General features: G+C 43.0%; 1 protein-coding gene across 4 annotated transcripts in view; it reads left to right on the top strand.

Moving 5' to 3' along the window:
* GLIS1 (GLIS family zinc finger 1) overlaps window positions 1-26,195 on the top strand; it is a 189,359-nt gene that overhangs the window by 130,652 nt on the left and 32,512 nt on the right. For 3 of the 4 annotated variants that reach the window (XM_027462875.3, XM_027462877.3, XM_072041662.1), the window contains 2 exons: window positions 20,123-20,284; window positions 23,679-23,789. In XM_027462875.3, coding sequence (XP_027318676.3) covers window positions 20,123-20,284; window positions 23,679-23,789 — 273 coding nt within the window. The remainder of the gene's footprint in view (window positions 1-20,122; window positions 20,285-23,678; window positions 23,790-26,195) is intronic. The other variant, XM_027462876.3, reaches the window with a different exon arrangement.

Raw genomic sequence — 26,195 nt, 5'->3', positions numbered from 1 at the left:
ATTTTTTTTTTTCATTTCTAACACGTGAAAACCTTAACAGAAAGACCTTCAGGTTACCTAGGGCTTTGTTTTTGTTGTTGTTGTTTTTGTACTAGATGAAATGCGTACAATGTATGTTGCATGCTGGTGGTGTCCATTTGAAGGATTAAAGTAAAATAAAAGACCAGTTAAATGAACCAGCATACTACATCACAGAGTACATGGTCCTTGTGTTATAAGAGCACACACTTTTCCAGTTAGGAGTGCTGTGCACACAAACAGAGTATTAAGTCCCATACACAACAGTAGATCAAAGAATAGCAGTAACTGTATGTTTCCATTGAGAACTGTTTCTGACAAATCACAGATGCATAGCAATAAGCTCCTTCGTGGCTAAATTACCAGTTATTGAATAGTGGCCAACAGCAAAAAGTGGGTCCTAATGACCTTCCTTTATTACGCAGAATTCATGTCTTCGTTATCTTGTTTGTCATCGCTATTGTTACCATTTACATCCTGGAACACCTACCCAACACTGGAAGGGCATGAAATTTGGCCAGCGTTCTGTTATGCTCAGGGTTTAGAATTTACCAGTATTTCACAACTTCTCGTCTGGTATTAAAAACAACAACAACAACAAGGTTTGACTTACTGTGGTCCCTGACTCCAGATCCCCCTGTCCTCCGTTAAATGTTAGCGTGTATTTGGAGCTGGGCTGTTGTGTTTGGCATAAAAACCTTTTGGGTTTGTTTGTTTGTTGTCACTTGAAGATATCAGATGAAGTGTCGGTGGGTTTGCATCTGGGATAGCTGTGTCAACTTTCTACTAAGAGTCCAACCCTAGAACTTAAGGGGAGAAAGACAGGATATCCCAGGAGAAGTGGCGAGAGCTTGGCATTATTGAAATTGTGCGTAGTACCAGCGGACTTTGCGTTTTTTACATCAATCTTCTTGTGCTGGACTGGTTGCCAGTGGGCTTACAGACTGAAGAGAGCAGTCCTGTGAGCCAGCACCCAATCCATCCTTGTCTGCCTGAGATGGGGGAGCTGAGTAACTCGACTGTTCGGACCAGAAAGGATTCACAAACCTCGCTTTGTTAAAGAAGTGACTTTTCAGAACAGCCTACAAATGGATTCAATAATTACATGGTCTTGGTAAAAGTAAAATAATTTCTTCTTACTTTTAAATTTGGCAGTTTCCAGGCTGCCATTTTTCAGAGCGGACCTGTTGCTGATGGCTTTCTCGGCAGCGGCTGGTTTTGTGTCAGCCCTGCGTGAGGTGGCCGTGCTGCTGGACCCAAGCATAGCTCCGAAATAATCCAGGGGAGAATGGCTTTCCATTCCCGTTTGTCCCTGGAGCAGCTTGTTCATTGTCTGGAGAAGTGAAGCTCTCTACCAAAAACTTGTTCTTTGCATCCTTGTCCATTCCACTGAATGCCTTGTAGGAGAGGAAGATGGGATCCAAACAGCAGGGATGATTCAGCGTCATCCACTCATCCTGGGAAGAGAGCAGAGGGCAGGGTAATGCCACAGCAGGCTCGTTGGGTTGTCTGCAATGCCCAAATACATTGCATTTTTGTGGTTTAGTTAAAGAGGTCACGGCTGAGGTTGTGACTAGCCCCTCAGGTTGGCACAGGGTCTCCAAGGCAACTGGAGATAATACAAAATATTCCTTGCAGATGCTGCTGTGGGAAAGTAGCCTTTCAGCTGTGCCTTTGTGAATATCCTTCTCCCTTTCTCTTTTCTGCCCCATGCAAAGAATGTTTTCTATGCTGAGAAAACTGATTTGAATGTGGGGGAAAAGGGCTGTAAGAAAGGGTTGCAAGGACCTTAACTCCTTAAGACTTGAGCCCACTGACCTGATTCCTTAGCCCTGCAGTGCGAAGTTCCAGCTGATCTGCAGAGACGGCCGGCCTAGGGGAGAAGATGATTTTGCCCAGTGCTCTTAGAGGCTCTCCTCACTTGGCTGCATCTTTTCTGTGCCCTGATGGAAGGTCACTTCCTATTGTTACTGACACCATTTGCCAAAGTTTTGTGTGTGTGGCTTTTAAGGCCGCGCTAATGCGTCTCTGGTAATCTGCTGGCGTAATCCTTTGTGGCCGAGGATGTCGTCCGTGCTGTTGTTGTGCCAGGGCTTGCTTTAACTCCGAGAGCCTGCGGGCTGTACTCTTATGTTGAGGAGCTGTGATTTTGTCATGGTAAGTTTTGAGGGAAAATCACACGTTAGTCATGGTAAAAAAAAAAAAAAAGGAAAATAATGAAAAATTGGGGTATGTTTTGTGTTGCTTGACATGGGGTATTTTGGTACACAGACTTGGTTGATCCTAAGCAGAACTAGGTTCACACGTCAAAATCAGTAATGCAGTCTTCATTGTAAACAGGATTCGGAGGCTGAGTGAGTATCCTGTACCATTCCTGTACCATTTTTATGATTTCCTTGGCCCCCATTCTGGGCTCTGATTTCAAAATAGTCTCTGTTCAGTGGGTACAATCTGCTGCACAGGTTGCTCAGCATTTTTTGTTCGTCCTCTGTCATGTTTTTCTGCACTGCTATGTTTTTCGTGGTTACCCCAGAGTGAAAGCAAGACAGCGACTGCATTGAGACCTGACTCACCTGCTTACCTGAAACCATTGGATGTTCTCTCTCCACACCATGTCTGTCCCTGTCCTGTTTCATGCCTAAGCATGTAGGAGGCATCCTCCCAGAATTTTTGATTATCAAGACTTTGGGGAGGCTCTGATCTTTCAAACATTAAAGCTTCCTGCCTCCGACAGTGGGTAAGGAACACAACAATACGACAGGTACCAAGCGTTACATCCAGAAGCTTCAGCAATAGGTATGAAAATGGGTTCCACAGATGGGGAACCACCTCCCCACCATGTAGCACTCCTCTAAGCACTAGGGAATGGTGGTGAGTGGGAGGCTTTGTGTCCTTCCCAAACTGTTTTCTTCCACCCAGCTGTATTTGGCTGAAGAAGCCTCGGTGAAGGTAACCCTGTAGATAAATGTTGCTTGGCAAGAGGAATGACATAACAGAAGTACCGCACCCCAAATGTATTTAAACCCTTAGGTTGTCCCTTGGTGAGTTCTGGGGAGCTCTTTTACTTGCCCGACTCGACTTAGTTGGAGAATGTCAGGAGATATATGAGATGGCATATACAAAAGTACTGGCTCCACAAGGGCTAAGAAGAACCATTGGAATGGTGGAGAGCCATTCTGAACATCTCTTTAGCAGTCCATCACATTGGCTGTGCTTTTATGAGAGATTAGCATAGGCCACTTAGCTAAAGAGGTATTTTTGAACATCCCTATTCATCTTGTCTCAGCAAGGGACAGTATTTGAACCAAAGTCCTCCATGTTACTGTAACAGACCGCTGGCTAGTGGATAGTAGCTAACATATAGCACATGCTATATATGTTATATATTGATAACAGCTAGTAGAACTCAGCTGTTATGGCAGGAAAAAAAAAAAAAAAGGAAAAAAAAGGAGAAAAAAAAAAGAGGAAAAAAAGTTTTTCTCTTTAATGAATGTGTACATCAGTAGTTCTGCACGTGGTCACACGTACAAGGGCTCTGTGACCCATTACACTACTCATTATTTGCAAGAAGTGGGTTTCATGGTGTTACTACATGTGAAGTCCCTGTTTTAGGCTATGTGAAAGGCTGATTCTAGGCAGTGGTTTAGAGATAAGTTTTTTGGGCTGGGAATGTTTTGAAGACATGCAGCACAGGGAGAACAGTCCTGCACTGTTGATCTCGTCTCATGTAGAGGGTGAGGTCATGTGCACATAAAAATCATGAGAACAGGAAAGACTGCTAGACCCACCACTCATGCCCCTTTTATTTTCCTTGCATGTGTTTTCCAACTTTTCCACATTTGCCTTGTTTGCTCTACAGCTTCTCTGTAATTAGTGGCTAATTAAAAAGGCACCGACCTCAAAGATGAAATTTAGAGAATTATTATTTCATATGCTCACTTTTGGCAGTGAGAAGAGGACACAGAATGCTCATAAGGAGGGATGTGAATGTTTTCTCCTGCAAAACATTGATCCAGGACTGTGTGGACAGTAAGAAGGGCTGCACCTCTCCATCCCCACGGAGCCTGGCACTTCCAGGGCTGCACCTGGAGGGAGAGGAAATAAGGAGAGTTCAGTGGGACAGGAACCCACAAAACCTCCTCCCTGCTCTCCAGGGTATAAAGCAGAAAAGAAAGTGGAGCAGTACGAGGCAGGGGCTGTCTTTAGTGGCCTCCTCTGCTGAAGGCAAGCCGTGCCCTTTCCACCCTACAGCACCGCTCTGTCAGCAGCCACCTCCTTGGTCTATGGCGTGCCTGCACTCCATGGTGTCCACTCGGGGAGCCTGGCACTGCCTTTCTTCATCCCTAGAGTCTGAATTAACGAGCTGTTCTGGGAGGCAGAAGGGCCACCCTTTTCTTTGTTCAGGCCACAGCAGATATGCCACAAGCCCCCCTTGCTGATTAGATTCCTTCTCTTCTAGAGCAGCATAGAAATGCACATACCTTTTCTTAAGTCTCTGGCTCCAGTTCTTTGTGGTCAGCCTGGAAGGAGTTTTGCATCCAAAGAAGGGCTTTTGTGCTGAAAGCCTGTCTATTTTTTCCCAACTATATTAGTTGGCCTAATAAAAGACATTATTTCTCCCTGCAAAACTTCCTTCACTGTCCGATACATGCATTTTTCTGCGTGTAGAAAGTTGAGGTTGTTTTGGACTTTCTTCTGGGGAAAGATAAAAGGACACAACTTTTAAAAAGTTTTGGTAGCCTTGTCGTTGTCATTCATTAAATGCTAAGGTTACGCTTCTTTTCAAAGAATGCATTGTGGTCATATAGATCACCATGAAATCAAAGCAAGTTTACTCCAGAACCCCTTGCTTAAACAGGAAAATAACCCAACAATCTTCCTGTTTGCTTCATAGTGAGGTGGCTGGAGAAGAAATAGAAGAGGAAAGGTACAGATCACTGTAAATGTATTCGGATTTCCCTGCCTTTATGCACATGGAGCATCATTTGCCAAAGCATAATGGGAGTGATTATCTGAAGTCTGTGTGCGTACACACTGGGCCAGAGTGGACCCAAATTTTGGAATAGGAAATCACCTGTGGAGAACTGTTGTGAAGGTGGTGGGAGAACTCAAATGAAAACAGAAGAATCTTTCCAGTGTTAAAACGGAGGCATGGAAATAAAGTTCTTTCCAGAAGAATCACAAAACACTGGAGCCTAAGACCAAGGAAAATTCGCCTTTCCTCTGCAACTCTTTGAACAGCAAGACTCGGTATATTCTTGCCTGTGGAGTGCGCATGCAGTGCAAAGATCTCAAGGTGCTTTTGTGAATTCAAACCCAAAGAGTTAAGGCTCTGAACAATACACAGAGATACGGATACGTTTATGACCCCATTTTGTAGATGACTAATGAATTTCAGAAAAGACAAGTACTTAAAGTGCTGCTTTAAATTTGGAAATGCAGTACTCAGATCGGAGGCCGTGCATTGCCTATGCCCTTGAAATAACCTTATTCATCTGCACCTGGAAGTTGTTCTCCATCCACAAAACCCAGTGGGGCTATTTAAAGCCAATTCACAGGTGTCTGAAATTTTACATATAGAGGTGTGAGGCTATTTAAAACATATGTGCAGGTGTTTACATTGCAAAGTGCAGGAGCAAGTCTGTGCACATCCAATTTAGGTTTCATGTTGAAAGACGGGGCTACCTTAAAGGAAGTCCAGGAACAGGTGGCAAGGTTGGCATGTTCCCAAATACATCAGAAAGGAGATAAATCATACTATAAAGAGCTTATTTTCATGCTGCGTAAAATGAATGCTGGTTGCATGTATGACGTTATTTTCTTTCAAACATGGAGGAGAGTATTTGAAGGCATAAAGGTACGTGAGCAAACTACCTGAAGATGGTTATGTGTCTGGCATTCTTTCCAGAGTTATGGGCACTGATCTCCTGCAGGAAGGCCTGATTCTCCAGAGCTCAGTGGCTTTATGCCCGTGATGGATGAGTTCAGGGTGCTCTGAAAGCAGAACGGAACCACGAGTGGCACCAAGCAGGATTTTCCATCCGTTTGGTCATTTTCACGTGAAGAAACAACATGACGTGCAGCAGGGAACAAAGGTCCATGAGTCCGACAGCAAGTGAAAGCAAGGTTAGCTTGAGTTTCATGAGAACCCAATATCTCAGAGGGACCTCTCTGAGGCTCTGGTAGGATTACACGTGGCTGCTCACATTGCCTGCAGCAGATGCACACGAGCAGTACGGCAGCACCAGAACGAGGTATTACAGAAGTACCTAGGCCCCGTGAGGGAAAATGGTGTCTTGGTGTCACACAGTCCCTGATCAGTAGGGATTTCGGTGTAAATAGGCAGGAAGCATGAAGGACAAAACCACACGCAGGAGATTTACTTAGGGTCACCCAGTAAAATACCAGCTCTCCCATACCCAGCGCTGTGTCTCATCGATTGCACAGCACTGCTCTCCAGTCCAGCACTTCCTTGACACCCGATTGTCCCAGTTCACACTGCCAGCAGACCACAAGTGATCCCTTTGGGAGATCTCACAGGGTTTCAGACAGGTGGGAGGCACAGGAGCAGCAGGGGTGCTTGGCGTGCCACCAGCTGCAAGGATGGCTCCTTGAGCCAGGCGTGAGTTGTTCAAACTTTCAAACCAAATTCCTCCCAGTTGTACTGGGCATGTGAAGGCTTCTGGCTAAGAGGTTTTCAGAAATATTTTCTAGTAGCTGTGTTGGCTGGTTCTGACTAGCCGCTCAGTTCTGGAAGGCTGTGGGGAGCAGAGCACTGAAATGGGACATCGGAAAAAGTGTCTAGGGGAAAAGTTCTCACCTGAAGTTGGTCTGGGCAGGTGCTGTGCCTGCCATCCCCAGGGAGCAGAAGCACAGGACCAAGGTGGATGGCCGGGTACCCAGCTGTGGCAAGCCCATAGCTGAAGGCAGCTGCCTTTCCCCTCGGTGACACAGAGGACCCAGGGGTGGAAGAGAGTTGTTATAGGGAGTGACAGCCCCACAGACGCCCCTCATCCTGGTTAACCTCTCTGGGCAGTGAAAACAAGAGCAGTACAAATCCTTGATCACCTTATGTGCCTGGAGGTTGTGCATGGAAGAGGCAGGAAGGACAGAAGCTTTTGAGGGGCCTGGAAATCAGGGACTGCGATTGTGTCCTGCACAGCCTCTGGCCCTGGAACAGATAGGGCAGGTCCCACCACGATCAGCCTTCTCTTCTCCCCCTCACCTCAATAGGAGAGGGAAGAGCAACTCTGATGGCCACATCGGCCCTCGTGTGAACGGAGCAGCTTCAGGAGGAGCTCAGCTTTTTGTACAAGGAGCCTCGCGAGGGCTTCAAGTCACCCAGCACCTTCCACACATCAACCCTGGATGCTCTCCAGAGGCAAAAAGTGCAGAGTCAGAGTGCAAATGTAAAACCAAAATATATTCAGGCCCTGGGAGGTTTGGCTTGGGCGCGGTCCGAGTTTTGCCTATAGTTTTGGGTCATTTCCTCTTGTTTTCCTGCACTGGCCCACACTTGGCCTTGGCCTCCTCAGTCTGAACCTCCAGAGCAGGACTCGGCAGCACTTCGAGATACGGCGTTCAGTCTGGTGCTGTTTGCACAGATAGTATCTGCAAGTGTCAGGGCTCCAAGTACAATGAGAGGAGGCATAAACAACTTTAAAAACAAAATAAACTCTTGCTATCAGAGTCACAAGGCGAGCTGTCCAACACAACATTGGTCTCTGATTTTATATTTAATTTTAGAAGCTGAAACTAAATGTTTTAATTTTATATTATTCTCAACATAATGCTAATTTGCTCCAGATGTCCACTCGGAGCTGAACATTGCCATTTTGCATAGAAAGCATGTGCGTCAGTGATTTATTCCAAATAGCTTCTATTTTACTGCATTTCATTTTATTCTCAATGAAGTACTTAACAACATGTTTCTCTTTAAGAATCTTACTTAATCATATGGATATAATTTTTTCAATTTACGTTTTCAGTTCTTTAGTGTGGTGGCCACAGGGTGTTTCTTAACCTAGGAAGATTAAATGCACATGTTGAAAGCTGCTCATATTTGATTTTGAGGCACTTTCATTTCAAAGTCTTCCACGTAAGGTACAGAAGTGATTGTGGTTTCCTGCTAGGTTGCAGGATGGAGGTATAACTCTCAGGAAAACCTTGCAGATACCTTCTAAATGCTGGATAATCATGCATGACAATAACATAATTTCATTTCTTTCAAAACTGTGGTCTACTGAGAGTGTTTAAGACTTTTTTATTGGGGTTCAGAAAAAAAAGAGATTTGATTTTCTTGTCATTTCTGGGCTACAGTTCAACATTTCAATTTAAAACCTATTTCCGTTGAGTTCCATTTCCAGTTTTCCCTCAAAATATTAGGGAAAAAAAAATAAGTTTTTTATTCACTCCTTTATTTATTTATTTAGCAGCATATTAAAAATTATGCGAGGCAGCTCGATGCGAAACTTTTGTTATCCGAGCCTGGCTCGTGCAGCCGTTCCTGTGCATGGGCTGCTTTTGGTCAAGTATGTCAGGAATGTCCCTTGGCAGTGTCCTCGGGAGCTACGTCATGTGTGCTAGAGCAGCTCCTACGGAGGAGCCGGCATGGCTGTGTGGCTCCTCTGAACCTAGGAGGCGAAGTTCAGGAAGGATTCTTACTCTCATTTCATTTTGAAGCTGTTGCAAGTGAAGTCTGCAGCCAGTTGGGATGCTCCTGCAGCGGTGGTACAGCCTAAGGATCACGCACCGGTTTCCTCAAGTATCAAACCCTGCTCTTCTTCCCCTTGGAAAATCTTTTCAGCCATATGATCCATTTTCCTCTTAGGCTTCTGGATGGCAACCTACAGCCATGGAATCTGTAGTTTGCGAGGTCATATCATTAGCAGGGCTGGTTATTCCCACCTGAAATGGTGTTCATCTGTATTCATTTACCTTTTCTTGCGGCATATTTTTTTATCTTGGCCTTTCATTTTTCAGAACTAACCTTGCTGTTATTCTACAATTGTATAGTTTATTACACTGAATTGTTGACACAGCTGGTAGGGAGCTAAGTGCTGTGGTTTCACACAATAAAATTTCAGACAATGTGTGTAGCACTTCTTTTTCATACATATCATTTGAAAGCCATATGATTCACCAATATGTGTTATTGTTATCCACCCATGTGGGATACAATCTATTTTAAATTAGTGAAGTGACTTGCTAAACTCCCTGTAAACAATAAGACTGTGGGAAAACATTAAGTGCTATTCAGAAAAGAACATTGCTATACTGCCTTTTATCTGAAGGATCCCACAGTGCTATAGAGAATGAGGGGACCTGGCACTGCTGCCACGCCGTCTGCTCTTAGCAGAGCTCAGCTTCACAATAGGCTTCAGGAGGCCACTTCTCCACCTAAAGCTGGAGCAGGGCTTGGTGAAGATCATCACTGACCACACCAGGACATGCTCAGCTTGCTAGGATGTAGTAGGTCACCATGCACAAGAAATAACAATGGGCTTTGGGGTGTACGTTAGCAAAATCCTGATTTAACAACTCCCCTGGGGCTTAGGCACAGAATCCAGTGTAATGGCTTCACAGTGCGTGTCAGCCACCTTAACTGACCAAGTTCATGCATTTAGCCCGTGGCAATGTGAGTGAGCTCAGCCCCTAATGAAGGCATCCCATTTTCTTGGATTTACCAGAAGGAGTTTATGGTGAATCTGTGCTGCAGATCAGGTGGAGCACAGCAGTCACTTAACTAAGTGCAAAAACTCAGCTGTGTGTCGGGACTCTGAAACATGGCTCTGCCAACAGCACGGTGCCTGACCAACCTAGGCACTGATGTGACTTTGGCAAAGCCATACGGAGACATCCCTTAAAACACAGGGGGTCTTGATGCCATTTGCCTAGGAATACATCTATCTCAGATTTTTCTTCATGGAACAAAGATGGCCAAGCAAGATGAAACAAAAACACTACAAGACAAAAACTGATGTCTCGGGGTAAAATGAGAATTTACTTTTTGTAGAGTAGAGAGCCTGTTTTTGCAGCAAGAGATTTATTCTTCTCCATGCTGTTCCCCCTCGGCTCCCCCACTGTTCAGGCGCCCTGTGGGGTTCTGGCATGGCGAGGCTGGAGGGGGTCAGCGGGTGAAGGAGGGAGCTTTGTCTCCGAGGTTCTGCTGCACACTCGGGGCGAGGGAAAGCAAAATAAAGGAATGAGCCTGCCACGATAGCAAGCCCCCAGCACGTTGCACAGCCTGTTCCTCATTCCCAGTTCTTTACTGGAGCTCTTTTACAGAGCTCTGCTCGCCGTGTGTGGCAGTGCTGGGCATGGCTGAGGGCATCTCAGCAAATCTCTTGCTGTAATCCCTTGGATTACAGGCGGAAACCCAGCCTCCATTTGAGGACAATCAGATTGGCCCAAATTGGCATAGAAAGGAGCAGGAGCCTGGCTGACCGGGGAAAATCCCACCAGGTCATCTACTGCCTTGGTGAGAAGAACCTTGGGGAAATTGGGGCATTCCTCCTGTCGTTTTGGGCAAAGATGCAGCCGGCTCTGGAAATCTCATGAAGCTTGGTGTTAATGTGCAGGGAAACTTGAATCTTCTTAGCTGAGTTTTAGAAACAACAGTTCTGGAGGAAAGCTACGTTACGTCCACGTGGGAATAAAAACTGATAGAGTGCGAGAAGGAAAGTGCCTTTTAGGAAAAATAAAAAATAAAAACAAACCACCCCATCTAAAATGAGAAGAAAGCAGCACTAAGGTTATCCATTTTGTGAAACACCTTTTGTGAGAACATTCCTGGTCTCTGTTGAACCACATGCAAAAAGTTGTGTTTGAAAAAAAATATATATATATCACATAGATGATTAAGGTTGAACAAAATAGAGTTATCTTGCTGAAAATTTTTATATTTTCTAACAGAACTTGGTTGAGTTTGAGTAGTTTAGTTTTCTGTAGCCAGCAATTTCCAGTTGTAGATCAGTTTTCACCCCTAGGATCCTCCTGGCTTTGATCAGCCAAGGACAGCAGTCACTGTGAGCTGTGATGACATGTGACAGGGAAGCTGGGACTGTAAAACACATTTACTTATTGGTCTTGACAAAGATATGAAATGGATTTCCGAGGATTATAAAAAATATATATATATATAGTAGTGTAGGAGGATCGGTCCCAGCCAAAACCAGGACAGTGGGAAATGAGGGTGGACAGCGGTGCCAGATGACACCGTATTTGTTACAGACAGGGTTTGGCACATGCCGGTCCCAGATCCTGCTGTGGCTGGGGACAAACAGAGCACGGATCTGATCCAAGATGTTAATTCTTGTGGTGCATTGAAAACTCTCCCTGTTTAGAGAGACACTGCTAGCATGCTACAAAGGCAGGCTGGGTTATGTGCAGATCTTTCTCTTCTTGCATTGATTCATTAAAAAAGAGAAAAATATGAAAAAGAGGGAAGTTTTTCATTTCACTTTGCCATTTAAGTGTTTGCTAGTAAATACATTCAAAGTTATGTTGATTCTAGTGCCTGATGCCAGTATGACAGTTGAGGATTGTTTGCTTAATTCCTGAGTGTGTGCATTGTTTTTAGCAAATATTTTTCATTCACATGTTTGCCCTGCCTCTCTTCAAATCTCCTGTCGGATGGGGAATGCAGCCCAGGACAGGCAGTCGTTCTGCCGTTCTCTTTGCAGATCTTTCTCAAAGAATCAGAAGTGAAAAGTGCCCCTGCACTGGGCACAAAAGGGTTGGTGGATTCCCCATCATGCAGGGCTGCCCTACGCTGAAAGAGAGTGCTCAACACGTTAAACGAACAGCTTACAGAAGCAGGGTGTGTAATTTTTAATAAGTGGGATAAAAACCCTCAGTGACATCTTTAAAATATAAATGCCTTTTCTTGTTTCTTTTATTTCTTCCCCCCCTTATTTTGCCTTTTCATCTCTTCTCCTTTCAATTCCATTAAGCTTCATTGTATAATAATGTATCACAGTGGACTTTTTTCAATTATGTTTTTGATTTTTTCCTGCTTGTTACTATAAAACTCCAGATGTTTTGAGACTTCATGGTTCTCTGGATATTTTTTCCTTTATTTTAATCTTCTTTTGTAACATGCCACACATGTGGTATTTTGGCCTTTTAAGATGCTACGCTATGCTAATCAGCCATAAGTTTTGGGGTGTTTTTTTTTTTTTTCTTTCTTTCTGTAATGACTTTTTTTTTTCCCTTCTTGCTGTTGTCCTCCCTTTTTTTATTATTTGTTTTTCTTTTTTTTTCTTTCTTTGTTTTTGTAATTGCAACTGGTTAATTCACATAAACAATAACGGATTCTCCCCTTGTTCTGGGGCTGCATTCATTATTTTAAGCAGATTATCTCTTCACTCCAAATTTGCAAGCTCTTCTACCTGCAAGTAACTTGTGAGCTCCTATCCTACCTTGCATGTCAGTGACATGTATTGTGCACAGAGCTGTTTGCAGCATAGCTGTCCCCCCAGACCACAAGCACGGTGCCGTACTTTCAGATGTGGGCCAGAAAGCAATGACAGAAGTAAGAGTGTAGGACAAAATTTCAGTAATTTCAACTGAAGTAGGTAAAAATAGGTAATACATTAGATGCAAACTGGAAGTGAAATGTTTTCTTGTAACGTTAGGCAAGACAATGACTTGCCAATACAGAAGAACAGTTTTGAAGTATGTGTAGGAAACTACATTTTTTGTTTAAAAATCTCAAAGAACTGGAGAGAAACATTTTTATTTTATTTGTGGTTCTTTGCTGGCACAGCTGGAGAGGGTTTTTAATTGATTTTGTTCAATCTTAATTTTGTCCCCATAACAAGTAGATCTGGCTTCGGATACTGGAGCAGCAAATCTTGGATTGTGTGTTGTTCTTTAATTTCAAATAACTTGCAAGCTATTCAAAAAATCCCAAATACATAATAGTTTCCCAATCACATATGAGGAAATAAAGGGACTGACATGTAGATTTTGGAAGGGGTGTCTTCTTTGCTTGTTACAAGACCATCTGAATTCTGCGTTCTGTTTTTTAAGCTGTTGCTCCATGCAATGTTATTTTTGCCTGCAAGCCATAATACTGCATTCAGTCCAACTGTAATGAGGTTTCAGAAAATTGTTTGGTTTCCAAATGACATATTTAGCAAAACCTTATGGCAAAATTTGTGGCTGTCATGCTGCTGATAGTAAGATATCCCCAACTTCCCTGGTTCATTCTCATATGTTGCAGCAAATAAATGCAAGTACCCCTCTTTAGACAAATGTTTATCCCTCTACTTGATTAAAGAAGGATTACTGAAAAGAATTTTAAGACTTGCAACAGGGTTTTGTGAAAATGATAGGATGCTTTGATAATTTCCCAGATATTTTGAGTTTTGCTAGAAAACATATGAAGCTCTCCTTGCTAACTGAAGTGTCTGACCTACTGGTACTGGAAGAAATAAATCTATAAATATTTCAGTGCTCAGAACAACATTCCCGCCTTTCCTGACAGATGATAATTTACAATTACACGAGCAGGACTTTCGAGAGCCAAGACTTGTAGTGCTACTTAGAGACAGGCTGAGCTTCGGTGCCTGTCCTGATGTGCTGATCTCCAGCGCTCCCTGTGACAGCAAATCTTGGGAGAGGATGGGCAAAACTCACATTTCATGCCAGATTTACTCGGGAACACAGATAATATTGGCTTTACAGAACAAAACCCAGGAACCAAATCTCATCTGCCTCCAGGCACCCAGAGAGCAGGACACGTCCCACTGTTGTCCCCGTGCCGAAGATCTGCTGGTCCCCAGGGGCTCGGGCAGCTCGGACAAGGAGGCTGTTCAGCTTTCAGGTGCGAAAGCAAGAGCAGAGGACTCCCATCTCAGGGGATGCTTGCAGGCAGGTGGTAGGATTTTGCAGTCGGAGAAGTCTGTTTGTGTGTGGAAATCACCTCGTATGCAGAATCGGAGCTGTTTGCTGTTAAAGGCCTCATGGCTTAAATGAGTCTGTTGTTATGCCCTCAGTGGGCCACGTCTGCATTCCTCACGCACCCATAACTCCTGGTACTGCCAGAGGGGGGGTCAGGAATGCAGACTTAGGGCCTTATAAAATGCATAGGATTGAAAGAGAAGAGCCAGCCCAAATTCTTCTTTAATTCACTGACGTATGCCGATCAAAAACCTCTTCCAGGACTTATATCTTCCAGCTTATTAGTATTTCCCAGTGTCACGTTAATTAGGAAATATGCAACCTGTCTAACAGCAGGAAGAAAAATGAGCTGCTGGTGTACAGTGTGTGGATGTCAAATGATTGGCTGTTGGCGAAAAAGCCAACAATGTGAACAATGCACTGCTTTTATTCTGTGGCTTGCTTTTCTAGATTTTTCTTCTTCCCGTTCTGAAACCTTTTACCTTTTCATGTCCCACACACCAGCAGCCATACAATAATCTGGATGAAGTCCAAGCTCCTTTTTTTATAATAGAAATAATAGAATGAGTCCAGGTAATACTTTCCAAATGAAATGTCAGGCAGAAGTGTCACTTTGCAAACATAAATTGTTCAGACTTCAAGAAAAGACGTAGAAATTGGCAGGTCCTTTGTCTGTTACAGATATCTTCCATTATTATATTGTTCCAAAGGGAAAAAAGCAGCTTCTACACATTTAAATCTGTAAACTGGCTCTATGAACTGGGATTCTTTAGGAGGTTGAGAGCTTTGTCCTATGGGTACTTCTTATGCACCCAAATCGTTCTGTTGAGTTTAATAAAAGTCCTTGCATGAGTCATGTTCCTCATGAGCAAGTATTCGCAGGCTTTACATTGTAGCTACCATAGAGAATTAAAAATTAATCCAATCAGGAGTTTGCTAGAAAAAAACAAATCTCCACCTCAGATGTTTTGATTCTTGTGTTGGGTGGATCAGCTCACATGCTTAAGTTACTGACATTCATAACAGCTTGGAGCCTTGTATGCCTCCTGCCATCTCACCAACATTAGGGGCAGTGTGTTTTAAAACATTGATGCTATTTAAAGGGTGGCATGACTATTTCCTCTCCTCCAGAAGGGATACACAACCTCACAGGATCCTTTTTCTCATGACATGTTTTTCAATAAAATTTTCCCAATTTGGTAATCAGCTGGGAAGAAAGAACATTTCACAATGTTCATAAGGCTTGTAGGTATTTTGACCAGACATAAGATTTCCTATTGATAGCATTAAATGCTTTGGAATGAAATGTTTTGGGTTTTCCATCTGTAGGCTGTCTGAGATGTCAGCAGCCAATATGACCTGCTCTTTCCCTTTTCGGTCTATAAATAAAAGGCAGCTTGTTTAACAGATCTTGGAGCAGAGAGCAGAGGTGTATATTAATGAGCTTTCTCTAATGGCACACTGGACCTATTTAGCACTACAACTGTGAAGGCTTCTCTTTTTCAGTCATAACTCATTTCCTAAGAAAATGTCAGTTATTGCTTCACCTTATGGTCTGAGCTGTTTAGTTTATAGTTTATTTCTTCTGATCTGTACCACTGACAGATATTCTAGACATGACTGTGATTAAATATGCTTATGAAAATGGTAAACATTTGATAATGTAAGCCCTCGCGGGAGTACGCTGTTATTTCTGCATGGCAACATTCTCAGGTGCATTCAAAGTATAATGTGGAAGCAAAGAAAAAACATTTTAAGCAATTACAGTTATTAGATTAAATTGTTTGGTTAGGAAAATTGTGATGTGTTTAGATCACTGTGAGATAATTCAGTGTTTTCATAAATATGCCTTTTAAATGCATGGTATTCCAGCAGTAACGCTCCAGCATGGCTGCAGTGTAAGATACAGATAACGTGTATTTCCATCTGGTATTGAGCTGATTTAGTCCTGTAAATTTCTACAGCATATTTTTTCCTTGTAGAAGCCTTATTCTGAAAGCACATTAGTTATAAAATCCAATAATTACATCATGCTATTTACTGTAATCATGTGGCATTGTTTTGTGTCTGCACTCAGATGTGTGCAGCGTAGCGGTGTCTGAAGCACACATTGACAGTCTCACAAAAAAAAAAGACAGAAGTACTAACTGCAGTATAATTATTATTTTTAATTGATGAACTTGTTTAAGAGTTATGTTGACTTTTACAGACTTTAAGGATCATGCAGTGTTTGTTACAGTTATCCCAGGCATCAAACGTCAACAAAATGTTTAAGACTGTAGGATTAGGCAATGACAGATTGGGACCAGATGTCTGGGAGATACTGTATGTAGCCTTCTCCGTTGATCAAATAGCTCTTACCATCCTAAAGTCCTTTGGAAATTGAACATTTGCTCTTTGTAGTTGAAGCTTAGACACTTCTGGGATTGTGGGGGTTGTGGTTATTTAAAAAGGTTGAAGAACCTTACCCCATGTCTCCAGGAGTAGTGCTATTTGGTCTATACGTAACTGTATGTGCACCCCACGTATCAGGGGTAGGTGGCAGGGTTACAAGTGACAGAGAACAGCAGCGAAGTCCAGGAATTACCTTAGGAAGTCCTCCTGGCAGTCCCCTTAGCAGCCCGGTTGAGGTTACTCATCCTTGCCCCTGTACGGGGGAGGGAGGCTCTTCTGCTTCGAGGAAGCCGGGTCCCAGCAGTGCTGCCTTCACACGTGGACTCGTAGGGAAAAACTGCAAAGGATACAGTTAGCAGATCCAGCAAGACATAACAGAGTCAAAACAGAGGTTTTCTTGGAATCCTTCAAAGCAAAGACCTTTCTGCAGCTCCGAAGGAATTGTCCCAGCCTTGTGCTTGTCAGTCCTGGCCAGCTCCTTTCCTCTCTCCCTCTCAGGCCTTTCACCTTTGCTCTTCCCCACTCCTCAGGCAGCAAGGTTCCCACCCCCAGTCCTTTTTCAACTGATTTTCTTCCTTTTTAGCCACTTACCTTTAGCAACCCTGCCTTCTTGAACCTCTGAGCTATAGTCACACCGCTCCTTGCTGGTGTGTTCGCCCACCTTATGGTTAGCCTGAATCGCAGGGCACTGTGACTGCCCCACTCACTGTGTGTTATCCAGCATACTGGAGCTGGATAATATGAAGAATAAAAATCAGAAAAAATAATAATATAATTAAGAAAAGCCATTGAAGTCAAGGCATATGTGGTGATGGAGCGTTTGGATTATGCGTTAGCACCAAAAAAAGGCTCTTGACCACAGTAAAAGTACAATAAATTCATGTTTGTGTGAGTGTTGCTGCTCACATTGTAGCTCTGAGCGTTTATGGTAGGGCCTGTTCCTTTTCTTCCTTAAGTCCCAATCCAGCAAACTCTTAAACATATGTGCGTTCATGTGTTTCAAATTAAGCTTGTGTTTAGATGTTTTAGGACATTTGCCATTGGAATTTTTGCTACTGACATCAATGGGAATGGAGCTGGACCTCTAATTAGTTTGGATTATTCTGCATACTTTCCTACTTCACATTAGGCTGTAGATACGAAGCTGAAGACTGATAATCCACTAGAAAAACATGCTGAGGGTCAAAATCCCGCGTTGGTGAGTGGATAGGTCAGAAATGACTGCTGTGACCTACCAGGTCTTTCTGCCCCTGAGACGACACGGAGATGAGGGTCAGGCTGTGCAGTGTCACCGTAGTGACTCCGATGCTGGCAAGGTGTAAAGTCTGCCAGGGACCCATTAACAAGCAACGTTGCCACCTGATGTCCTCCTGGGCAAGGTGTGTCAATGCCATCTGTCAGAACCGGCCCTTTAGAGAGGGGCAGTGGAGCTTGTAAAAGGCTCGGGCTGGTCAGGGGAGACTGCTTGGGTCATGGGGAATGGCTCACGCAGGTGGGACAGCACAAAAACGACGGGAGAAGCGTGCTCTTGCTGCTCACCTGGGGCTCAGGTGAGTGAGGCTGCAGAGCTGAGCTGCAAAACAGCTTTGTTAGACCCAGGGTATGATCCCAGGCTACCTTGGGGCTGTGGATCAGGGAATAAAGCCGGGAGGAGTTGAGCTGAAATTGAGAAGGGTGTTGGTTAGCAGGGGGTGATACAGCAGTGTGAGCACGGCACTGATCAGAGGACACTGAAGAAAGGGAGCAATAGGAAAGGAAAGGGAGCTGGGAAACAAAGAGCAAACCACGTTCAGCACCTCACAACTCCATTTACCAGGGGCTGTCCTTGTGAGAGATTTACCAGGGGCTGTCCTTGTCTTCAGAGATCTATGGATTTGCCAAACTCCACTTATTTTTCATGGACTTCAAGGATATTTGCACATTTCAGATTGCATCGTTCTGAATTCTTTCCCTGATTTTTAGTGATGATTAAACAGAAAGATTGTTTCTTTGGACTCTTCCAAAACTCCTCCTTTTCTGCACCAGCTGAAGTGTTGTGAGGGAGTCGTACCTAACTGCTGAAGCCATAGGTTGGGTGACTCTGGGTGATGCTGGAGCTTTCAGGATTGTTTTGATGGGGAAAGATGAAGATATATCCACATCAGGTACTTGTCTGTGCACATAGACCTAAATATGCCATCCAGGTATTAAATACCTGCCCAGAGCAGAGAAAATATTTAGGGCAGTAAAAACCATGGTGATCTTTTCATCTATGAGTGGCTGTGAAAGGCAGAAATTTGTAGTCTGCCTGGAAATGCTCTGTGTGGGTGTCCATGTGCTGGAGTGCATTGGTGTGTTTAATTTGCAGGGTGCAGAGCTGATCTGCATCCAAAGACCGAACACAGGCTGCAAAATGAAGTGCTGGCTTGAGAATCCAGATCACTCTGTTCACTGATTTGAGATGCTTAAAACACACTGGTCTCGGCAGGATTTGAGGGGCCTTTCTCCATCAGCAGTTCAAATTGCCTCCATCAGGCACCAGGAGACCAGGTGCCTCCAGCTCACCAAATCTTCTAGGCACCATCTACGTCTGCCTACCCTTCCCATCCCTCTGCTTGCAAAGGCAGAAGTCTGCAAACACCGATGGGTGTAAGAGGTGTGTGCATGACAAGCAGAACACGTCAGGGGTTGGTGAGATTGTCATTTCTGTGAGGCCACCCAAAGCACCACAGGTTGCGAATGTCAGTCTGCAGAACAAAATTCTGACTCAGCAGAAGGAAGTGGCGAGATCCCAAATTATAGCGGAGCCAAGTTCCTATCTCTACAGAGCCACGAGGAAATCTGCAATGCCATGAGGCTGCAAGGCAGAGTGGGCAAAATGGGCACACCACCACATGTGAGTGTGCAGGGCAGGATTTATGCACATGAATAAGCATCTGAGCCCGTGTTCTGGGTTTGCTGGTGCATGTGCATGTACATGTATCTGTGCTCACCTGAGTTAATCCTCAAAGCCCATCCTAGACACAGCTCCTCCAGTGCAGTCGCCTGTTGTCTGTAACACTGAAACTCACCACTGAGTAATGCAAAATACTCCTTCTCTGGCCCAGTAGCTGGAAATTTTAAGCATTTATTTATTTATTTATTCAGATTTAATTTGAAACAGCTACTTCTGTTATGAATGCTATGCAGCATATTATTACTGAGTTCCTTAATGAAACGGGTGCTTAACAAATCAGAATTGCTCAGGTTACTGGTTGTGTAAATGCTGAGGATAGATCTGAATGATACGGCTAGTAAAGAAAAGGGTGCAGAATGACAGCAGAGCTCCTTTGGATTGATCTTCAAATGGATCAGGTCTTCTTGTAATAGTCTGTGCTCATCTGCTCCACTGTATAGGATTTCAGACACCTGAAACCAGGTTCTTACCCGCCACAAATAGCTCCTCGTGCTCTCTGTCCGTAGCAGCTAATTGTTATTGCCCACAGTGGATCCTGTGCCAATTAACATTTGAGAGAGCTCATCAGAACACTTGTTCTTTCTTTGGATTTTCTGTACTGGCACCATGTCTTTAAACGTTCAGTACTTCAGACAAAACGTGTGAGATATTTATAACCCGTGTATTATTATTGAGCTACACACCATGTCTTCAGTGACAGATTAAATGAACAGCACAAAATGTTGTGTTTCATCCATAAATTTCAACAGATGTTTGAATGTTGGTTGATTTATTACATGTCCAACTTGGATCTTACACTGTTCTCATTGTGGCTGCACATGGTTTATTTAATAGTGCTTTACAACGATTTTTTTATGACTTTTTCAGTTTGAAGGTTGCAACAAGGCATTTTCTAGGCTTGAGAACCTTAAGATTCACCTCCGGAGTCACACTGGGGAGAAGCCGTACCTGTGTCAGCACCCAGGCTGCCAGAAAGCTTTCAGCAACTCCAGCGACCGGGCAAAGCATCAGCGAACACACCTGGATACCGTAAGCATGATTTCATACCGGGAGTTGCACTGAGGTTTCCAATAGTCCTTGCACACAATCTGTCCTGAAACTGAAGGGTGACTTTTCCTTTTCATGAGGAGCATCTCAGAAAACTCAGCTATAAGCAACTGTACTTTTGTTTTTAATTCAGTGTTATTCAGAAATAAAAAATGGCTTGATCTCAGAGAGGCAAATTCAACTGTCTTATTCATGCTGAGGAATAATGTACACAGGAATAAGTTACTCAGCAAACTCTCCCATTGTTCCCATTCCAGTAAGAGGAGGCACCAGTACAATAAGGTATAGTATGAGTGAAAGCCGAGTCATCGCTGCTGTGCTCAATGTATGTCATTGTCTCACTTCCTATCCTGTGTTGCTTCATTAAAGTCTGTTCTGAATGAATGCAAAAGCAGCTCAGACATCTAATGGAAGGTAAATGCCTCTCAGTTTTGGACATAATTTTGTAAAGGTAAAGATACAGCTGTGGTGTAAGCTAAATACCCACCAGCAGTATGAACTATAAGAAACAAATTCACCTTTATATAGAATTGGTGGTCCTGGCTCAGCTCTACAAGTCTTCCCACTTGCCATGCAGAGAAGATGGGGACCTGTCTGGTATCTTAGGCTCTGATAAAATTAAATCGCCTTATTATGGGGAAAGAAAGTAAGTAGGCAACTCTGTAGATGAGTTAAGTCCCCAGCATAAAGCTTTTAAAGAATAACAGCCCAAGTTGTTCCTTTGTCTTTTTCAAAGAAATGAGTATATGGTTTAATGTTTGGCCAAGTGTTTATGGGGCAGAACTTTTGAGTTTAATTGATATTTACTTTTTAAGCAGTTACACATTTCAGACAGTGCAGCATTAAGGAATGTCTCATGTACATTATGCCTTGCAAAAACAAACAAGTAAGAGAAGCGAGTCAGTCACATTTTCCAAACCAAAGCACACTTACAATAACAATGTTTTATTTATTTGAAAGTCAACCTGAGATATTTGAATTTGTAATTAGTTCTAAAATGCCTCTCTTTTGAAACTGGATATACTAAATTGGGTGCATGGTTTTGAAATGTAACTGCTTGAATCTAATGGATATATTTTTTATTAGTCAGACTCACAAATGGAATGACATTTATTAGTTTTGAAAGATAATTCAATGAGTTAACAAAATAAGCAAAAATATTTATATCTGTTGATCTGTGCACTATTGAAGATAAATCTCTTAACTTTCTATTTTCTTTTCTTCTTCCTGTATCTCTGTCTTAATTGTCTGAAATGCTCATAAATCAGCAAAAAGGTACAGTAATCATTTTCTACTAACTTTCTTAAATGACTAAAAATATCATCCATGCTATTCCGTTTCAGGTTCTTCAAAACTGTTTCTGTAACCCTACACTATACTAAATGACTTCCACTTATTTGCATTAATTGAAGTCCTGTGATTTGACTTGGTGTATTGTATGAATGTAAAAAATAATGGGGCTATGGGATGGTGCTACTGTATAGACTGCACACTGTGTTAGCGCAGTGGCAAAATAATTGTCCACAACATCAAAGCAAATAGCCAAAGCAAATAGTCAGATTTTCATCTAGTGTCCATATCACTAAATTGAATTATTCTATCAGTAATTCAGATTACACCAATTATTTGAAAAATACTCTGCTCTTTGTTCTGCTGAGGGATTTGTTGAAGTTTTCCATGGTCCTTCCTCAGGTGTCAGTTCCCTGTGTGTTCCAGACACTCTCCATAAATCTGCTTTGCCCTGTAACTTTCTGGGTAGGTGCTGTGTTAGCCTGTAAGGCCATGATTTGGTGAATGATTCTATTATTCCTTAAGAAATTTCCTGCTGGCTGGGCAGAGCAGCAGTACATATCCTCTTGAGGTACTTACAAAGAAAAGGGGTTTATACAGACTACTTATTCCTTATTGAGTGCATTTGGAATTGGTTTTAAAGCTTCTTAATGTAGGTCATTCCATCATTTATCTACTCCAGGAGGAGAATCTGTAAATAATTTCAGAGACTTACTGTGTACGCTAGTTTGATCAGATCTCTCCTAAATCATCTGGAAGTAGATCTTTCTCCTAGGCAGAAGCAGAACAAAGGGAACATATCTGTCCTTGTGGTAGAAAGGGCACGTCATCACTCCTCCACAAGTAAAACAACCAGTGTAAAGGACCTCACAGTCACTTCTCCCAAAACTTTTTTTTTTTTTTTTTCATTTTGTGCATCCTCCATCTGAAATCAAGGGGAATAAAGAATGTGACCCTGGGGTCACGACAAACCAGTTTTCTAGCTTTGGGAAAGCACCAAAAAGACTTACTGGTACAAGTGAGAAGGCCAAGATTATGTTGACAGATGAGGCAAGAAAACAAAGCACAATGGCATGTTCGGCTTTGAAACGCTGTGAGCTTTGACACGCAGCACTCCTTGCTACCAGTTAAGTCAATGGTTACTTAACAACAAGTGCCAGAGTCCCTTTGTTCAGCTTGGTAATTGCACATTCACTTGGCTGCTGTACTGCGGCACGGAGATAGTGTTTCACTAGCTGGAAGTAGGCATAACTGAGAGGAGAACTTGGTGAGGCTTTCCACTGCTGGGACTCCAGAATCAGCAGCTAAATTGAAGTGCCCTTTAAAATTTATTTATTTTCATAGGAGAAGAGCACACTGGAACTGCTTGCCCAGGCTCAGATGGCTTTCGTAGGAAAGTGCTCATATTGTGCCACGTTTCAGCGAGCTCTGACGCATGCCAAAGTCAGCTGGAAAGGTCTTCCCAACAAAGTCAACAATAGTGGATTTTTGTTTCTGTATTGATTTGCTCAGATGTTAATGTTTGATGCAGGTTGTTTGCTTAGGAGTTATAAAAAGAAAGACGTTGATGTTGTTCAAAACAGGAAAAGGGTATGAAGGAAACCAAATGTGTGCTATTCCACGTTTTACTCTGCTGCATGTGGAACATAGTTGTTGTAAAAACTATGTAAACCAGAATTAGAAACCAGAACTTCTATATTTATAATTTTGTTGGGTGTTCTTGTGATCATTTAGTCTACTGTTAAGGCTAGAAGACTTAATGCTCTCAAAGCCCATCCAATTACATCTCATTAGCATTTAATTCAGCTCAGTAATATATCCAGTGTGCAGGATTACAGATGTGTCAAATGCTCTCAGCACTTGTCTGGAGAGCAAAGTCAGAGCCATCGGCACTGCTCCTCTGTTTGCGCTGTGTCAGGCGTTTGTACTCAGAGGAGTTTGCAGATCTGGAAACGGCAAGCAGAGCAAGCAGCTCAGGCTTAACGCCGTGGTGCACAGAAATGGCTCTGTGTCCTTCAGCGCTCTGTGTGCCAACTGCAGAGATGCACAGGAATATGAAATTTTTTCCCTTTCCTCACACCTACAGAAACCGTATGCCTGTCAGATTCCTGGCTGCTCCAAACGCTACACTGACCCCAGCTCGCTGCGCAAGCACGTGAAAGCTCATTCAGCCAAAGAACAACAGGTGCGTAAGAAGGTAAGACTCACCAGGCAAGAAGTGGCACATCTCCAGGTCTCCACAGTTTTTAAATTTAACTTTAGTTTATATATTTTCTAATCAGGGTTCCTCTGCGATACCGCTGCAAGAAAACTCAAATTGTGCTCATTTCCCTGTTGGATTTTGATCGTTATTGCTCACCAGCTCACTTCATAGTTCTGCACTTCTAAGGCCACGACCTGGTAGTTTCACTTTGTCCCACATTTTCTGCCCAACCATTTCTTTCCTGTTCACAAGCCCAAATTTTGTGGTCATTCGCATGAAATGTTCACGCATTGAGTCTCTGCAAACAGCTAGTAAATACATGCTAGCAGATTATCTCAAATTCAAGTGAAACAAAGCCAGCATACTATGGAAACGTCAGAAAAGGAGTGCTTGTAATTGGTCAGAATGAACCCCCCCACGCTTCTCCCACCACATCTGTGTTTTAAACACATTTACAAGTCAATCCAAACCCAGGCTGCTAGTTGTGTTTCACTAGTATTAGATTCAAATAAGCATTTTGGTTTCTATGGGCTGAATCCTGAACTCATTATTAAACGGAGAGGCTTATGGGCTCCAGCCCAGGATCAGAGACTTGTTTATTACGCATTTGTACACGCAGTTCGTAAACAGATGATTGGGACCCCACAGAGCCGGGCTGTGACAGAACAGACCATGAGCATATTTGCGGCCCAGGAGTGGCAGGGAATACACGGCTTAGCAAGCAATGACAATTAGCTCCAACAAGCAGCAGTGGTGTCCTCAGATCCAGTCAGAACTTTTATGTCGGTGGGCAGGGCTGGAAAGGACTGCCTAGGATTGCAGCCCAGCTTTGTTTTATAGGGTAATGTGGTTTCACTACAGCTCTCGCCTTGGTAGGTTCCTCAGAGTGTGCTGTGCACATGCCTACCACACCAGAGGTTGCAAAGCACTTCTCAACAATACCATAAGGCAACCTTTAGGTCCTACTGACAGTAAGAGACAAAAAGCTGTAACTGTAATTGGCCACAGAAAGAGGTAGACTAGAGTCAAAATCTTTTGCAATAGCAAGATCTTTGCAACAGGAAGATTTGTTACATGAAATTCTCAGATGACCCCGGAAAGCAACCATGCTCTGTGTTCTGAGGGAGAGAACTGCCCACCTTTTTCCTTCCAGTGGTTGCTGACTTCTTGGGAAAGGAAGGAGGGAGTTCTTGGGGAAAGGAAGGAGGGAATTCTTTCCTAACAGCAGATATGGGTATTGTTTGTTCAGCTCTGGCTACAGGACTGAATGCAGGAACTCATTAGCACCCTTTACGTCTGGACAAAGGAACATTCCCCATTACTACACCCCAACAACTTATGAGGCCAATTGCCAGTTTTGCAGAGGAAGGTGGGGAAAATACCTAAATCCAAACTTTGCATTAAGGGGCAAAAAGTACTTCCTGGATAAGCAGGGGGAGGCCTTAAGCATAGAAGGAATACAGCAGGGCAAATGCCCTGCACACACATTGAAAACTCGGGCTACTTGGACATACCAGGACACCAAATATCCAGGGTTTCATATCTCATAATCTCCTAGCTTTAGGAGTTTTTCTGCATGTATATACATACCCTCCCGTAGACTTATCAAGTCTATCTTAAAATAATGTCAATTCCTTGCTTCCCACACCTTATTTGGTAGACCAAATCTAAATCTGCTCTCCTCCAGAGGTTAGAAATCATCTTCGGATTTCCTGTCTCATTTGCCCATGATAACTTTACGAATGTTTGATCCTTTGTCTTTTTTCCTTTAACCTAAAAGGCATTTGAGAAAGCAGTAGATTGGAAGAGCATTTTGATCAGTTTCTCTTAACAGGGACCAAGCTGAATCTGATTCATAAAGAAATAATAAACAGATATTTCACTTAATCATATTACAGGAAAAAAAAAAAAAAACACACCACCCTTTCACAACTAAGTAAATCTCATTGCTATTGAAATAGTGATGGTCTATGTTGGATTTCAGACATAGGATAAAAAGGGAAAATATTGTTCACACTCACTTGCTCAATTTTGGTTACTACTCTGGAAAGGCAGTTTCCTGTTGGCATCAGCTTCCTCGGAGTTCTGAGTAGCAATGATTTAGCCAAGAAAGAAAAACGCTCTGCCCGCATGTCTCAGTTGAGATATGCTACCAAAATGTGCCATCTCTGATATAAAAGAAAATGCCCTGTGCATTTTGACTTACATCAAAGGAACCCTGAATATTACGAACATGGCTTAGATGACTGCAGCGGTAATATTTGGTTGTTCTGAACAGCTTTACAAGCACAAAATACGAGAAAGTTAGCTGTTAATTTAGTAGTAGTTTAAGTTTAATTGGCTGCAGATGCACTTTGTGATCCAAATGTTAGATGTTTATCTTGATCAAACAAATGGCTG

Source organism: Anas platyrhynchos, chromosome 8 (genome assembly GCF_047663525.1).
Source record: "Anas platyrhynchos isolate ZD024472 breed Pekin duck chromosome 8, IASCAAS_PekinDuck_T2T, whole genome shotgun sequence".
In the NCBI taxonomy this organism is placed as follows: domain Eukaryota; kingdom Metazoa; phylum Chordata; class Aves; order Anseriformes; family Anatidae; genus Anas; species Anas platyrhynchos.
This window is presented reverse-complemented; position numbering and strand designations above follow the sequence as displayed.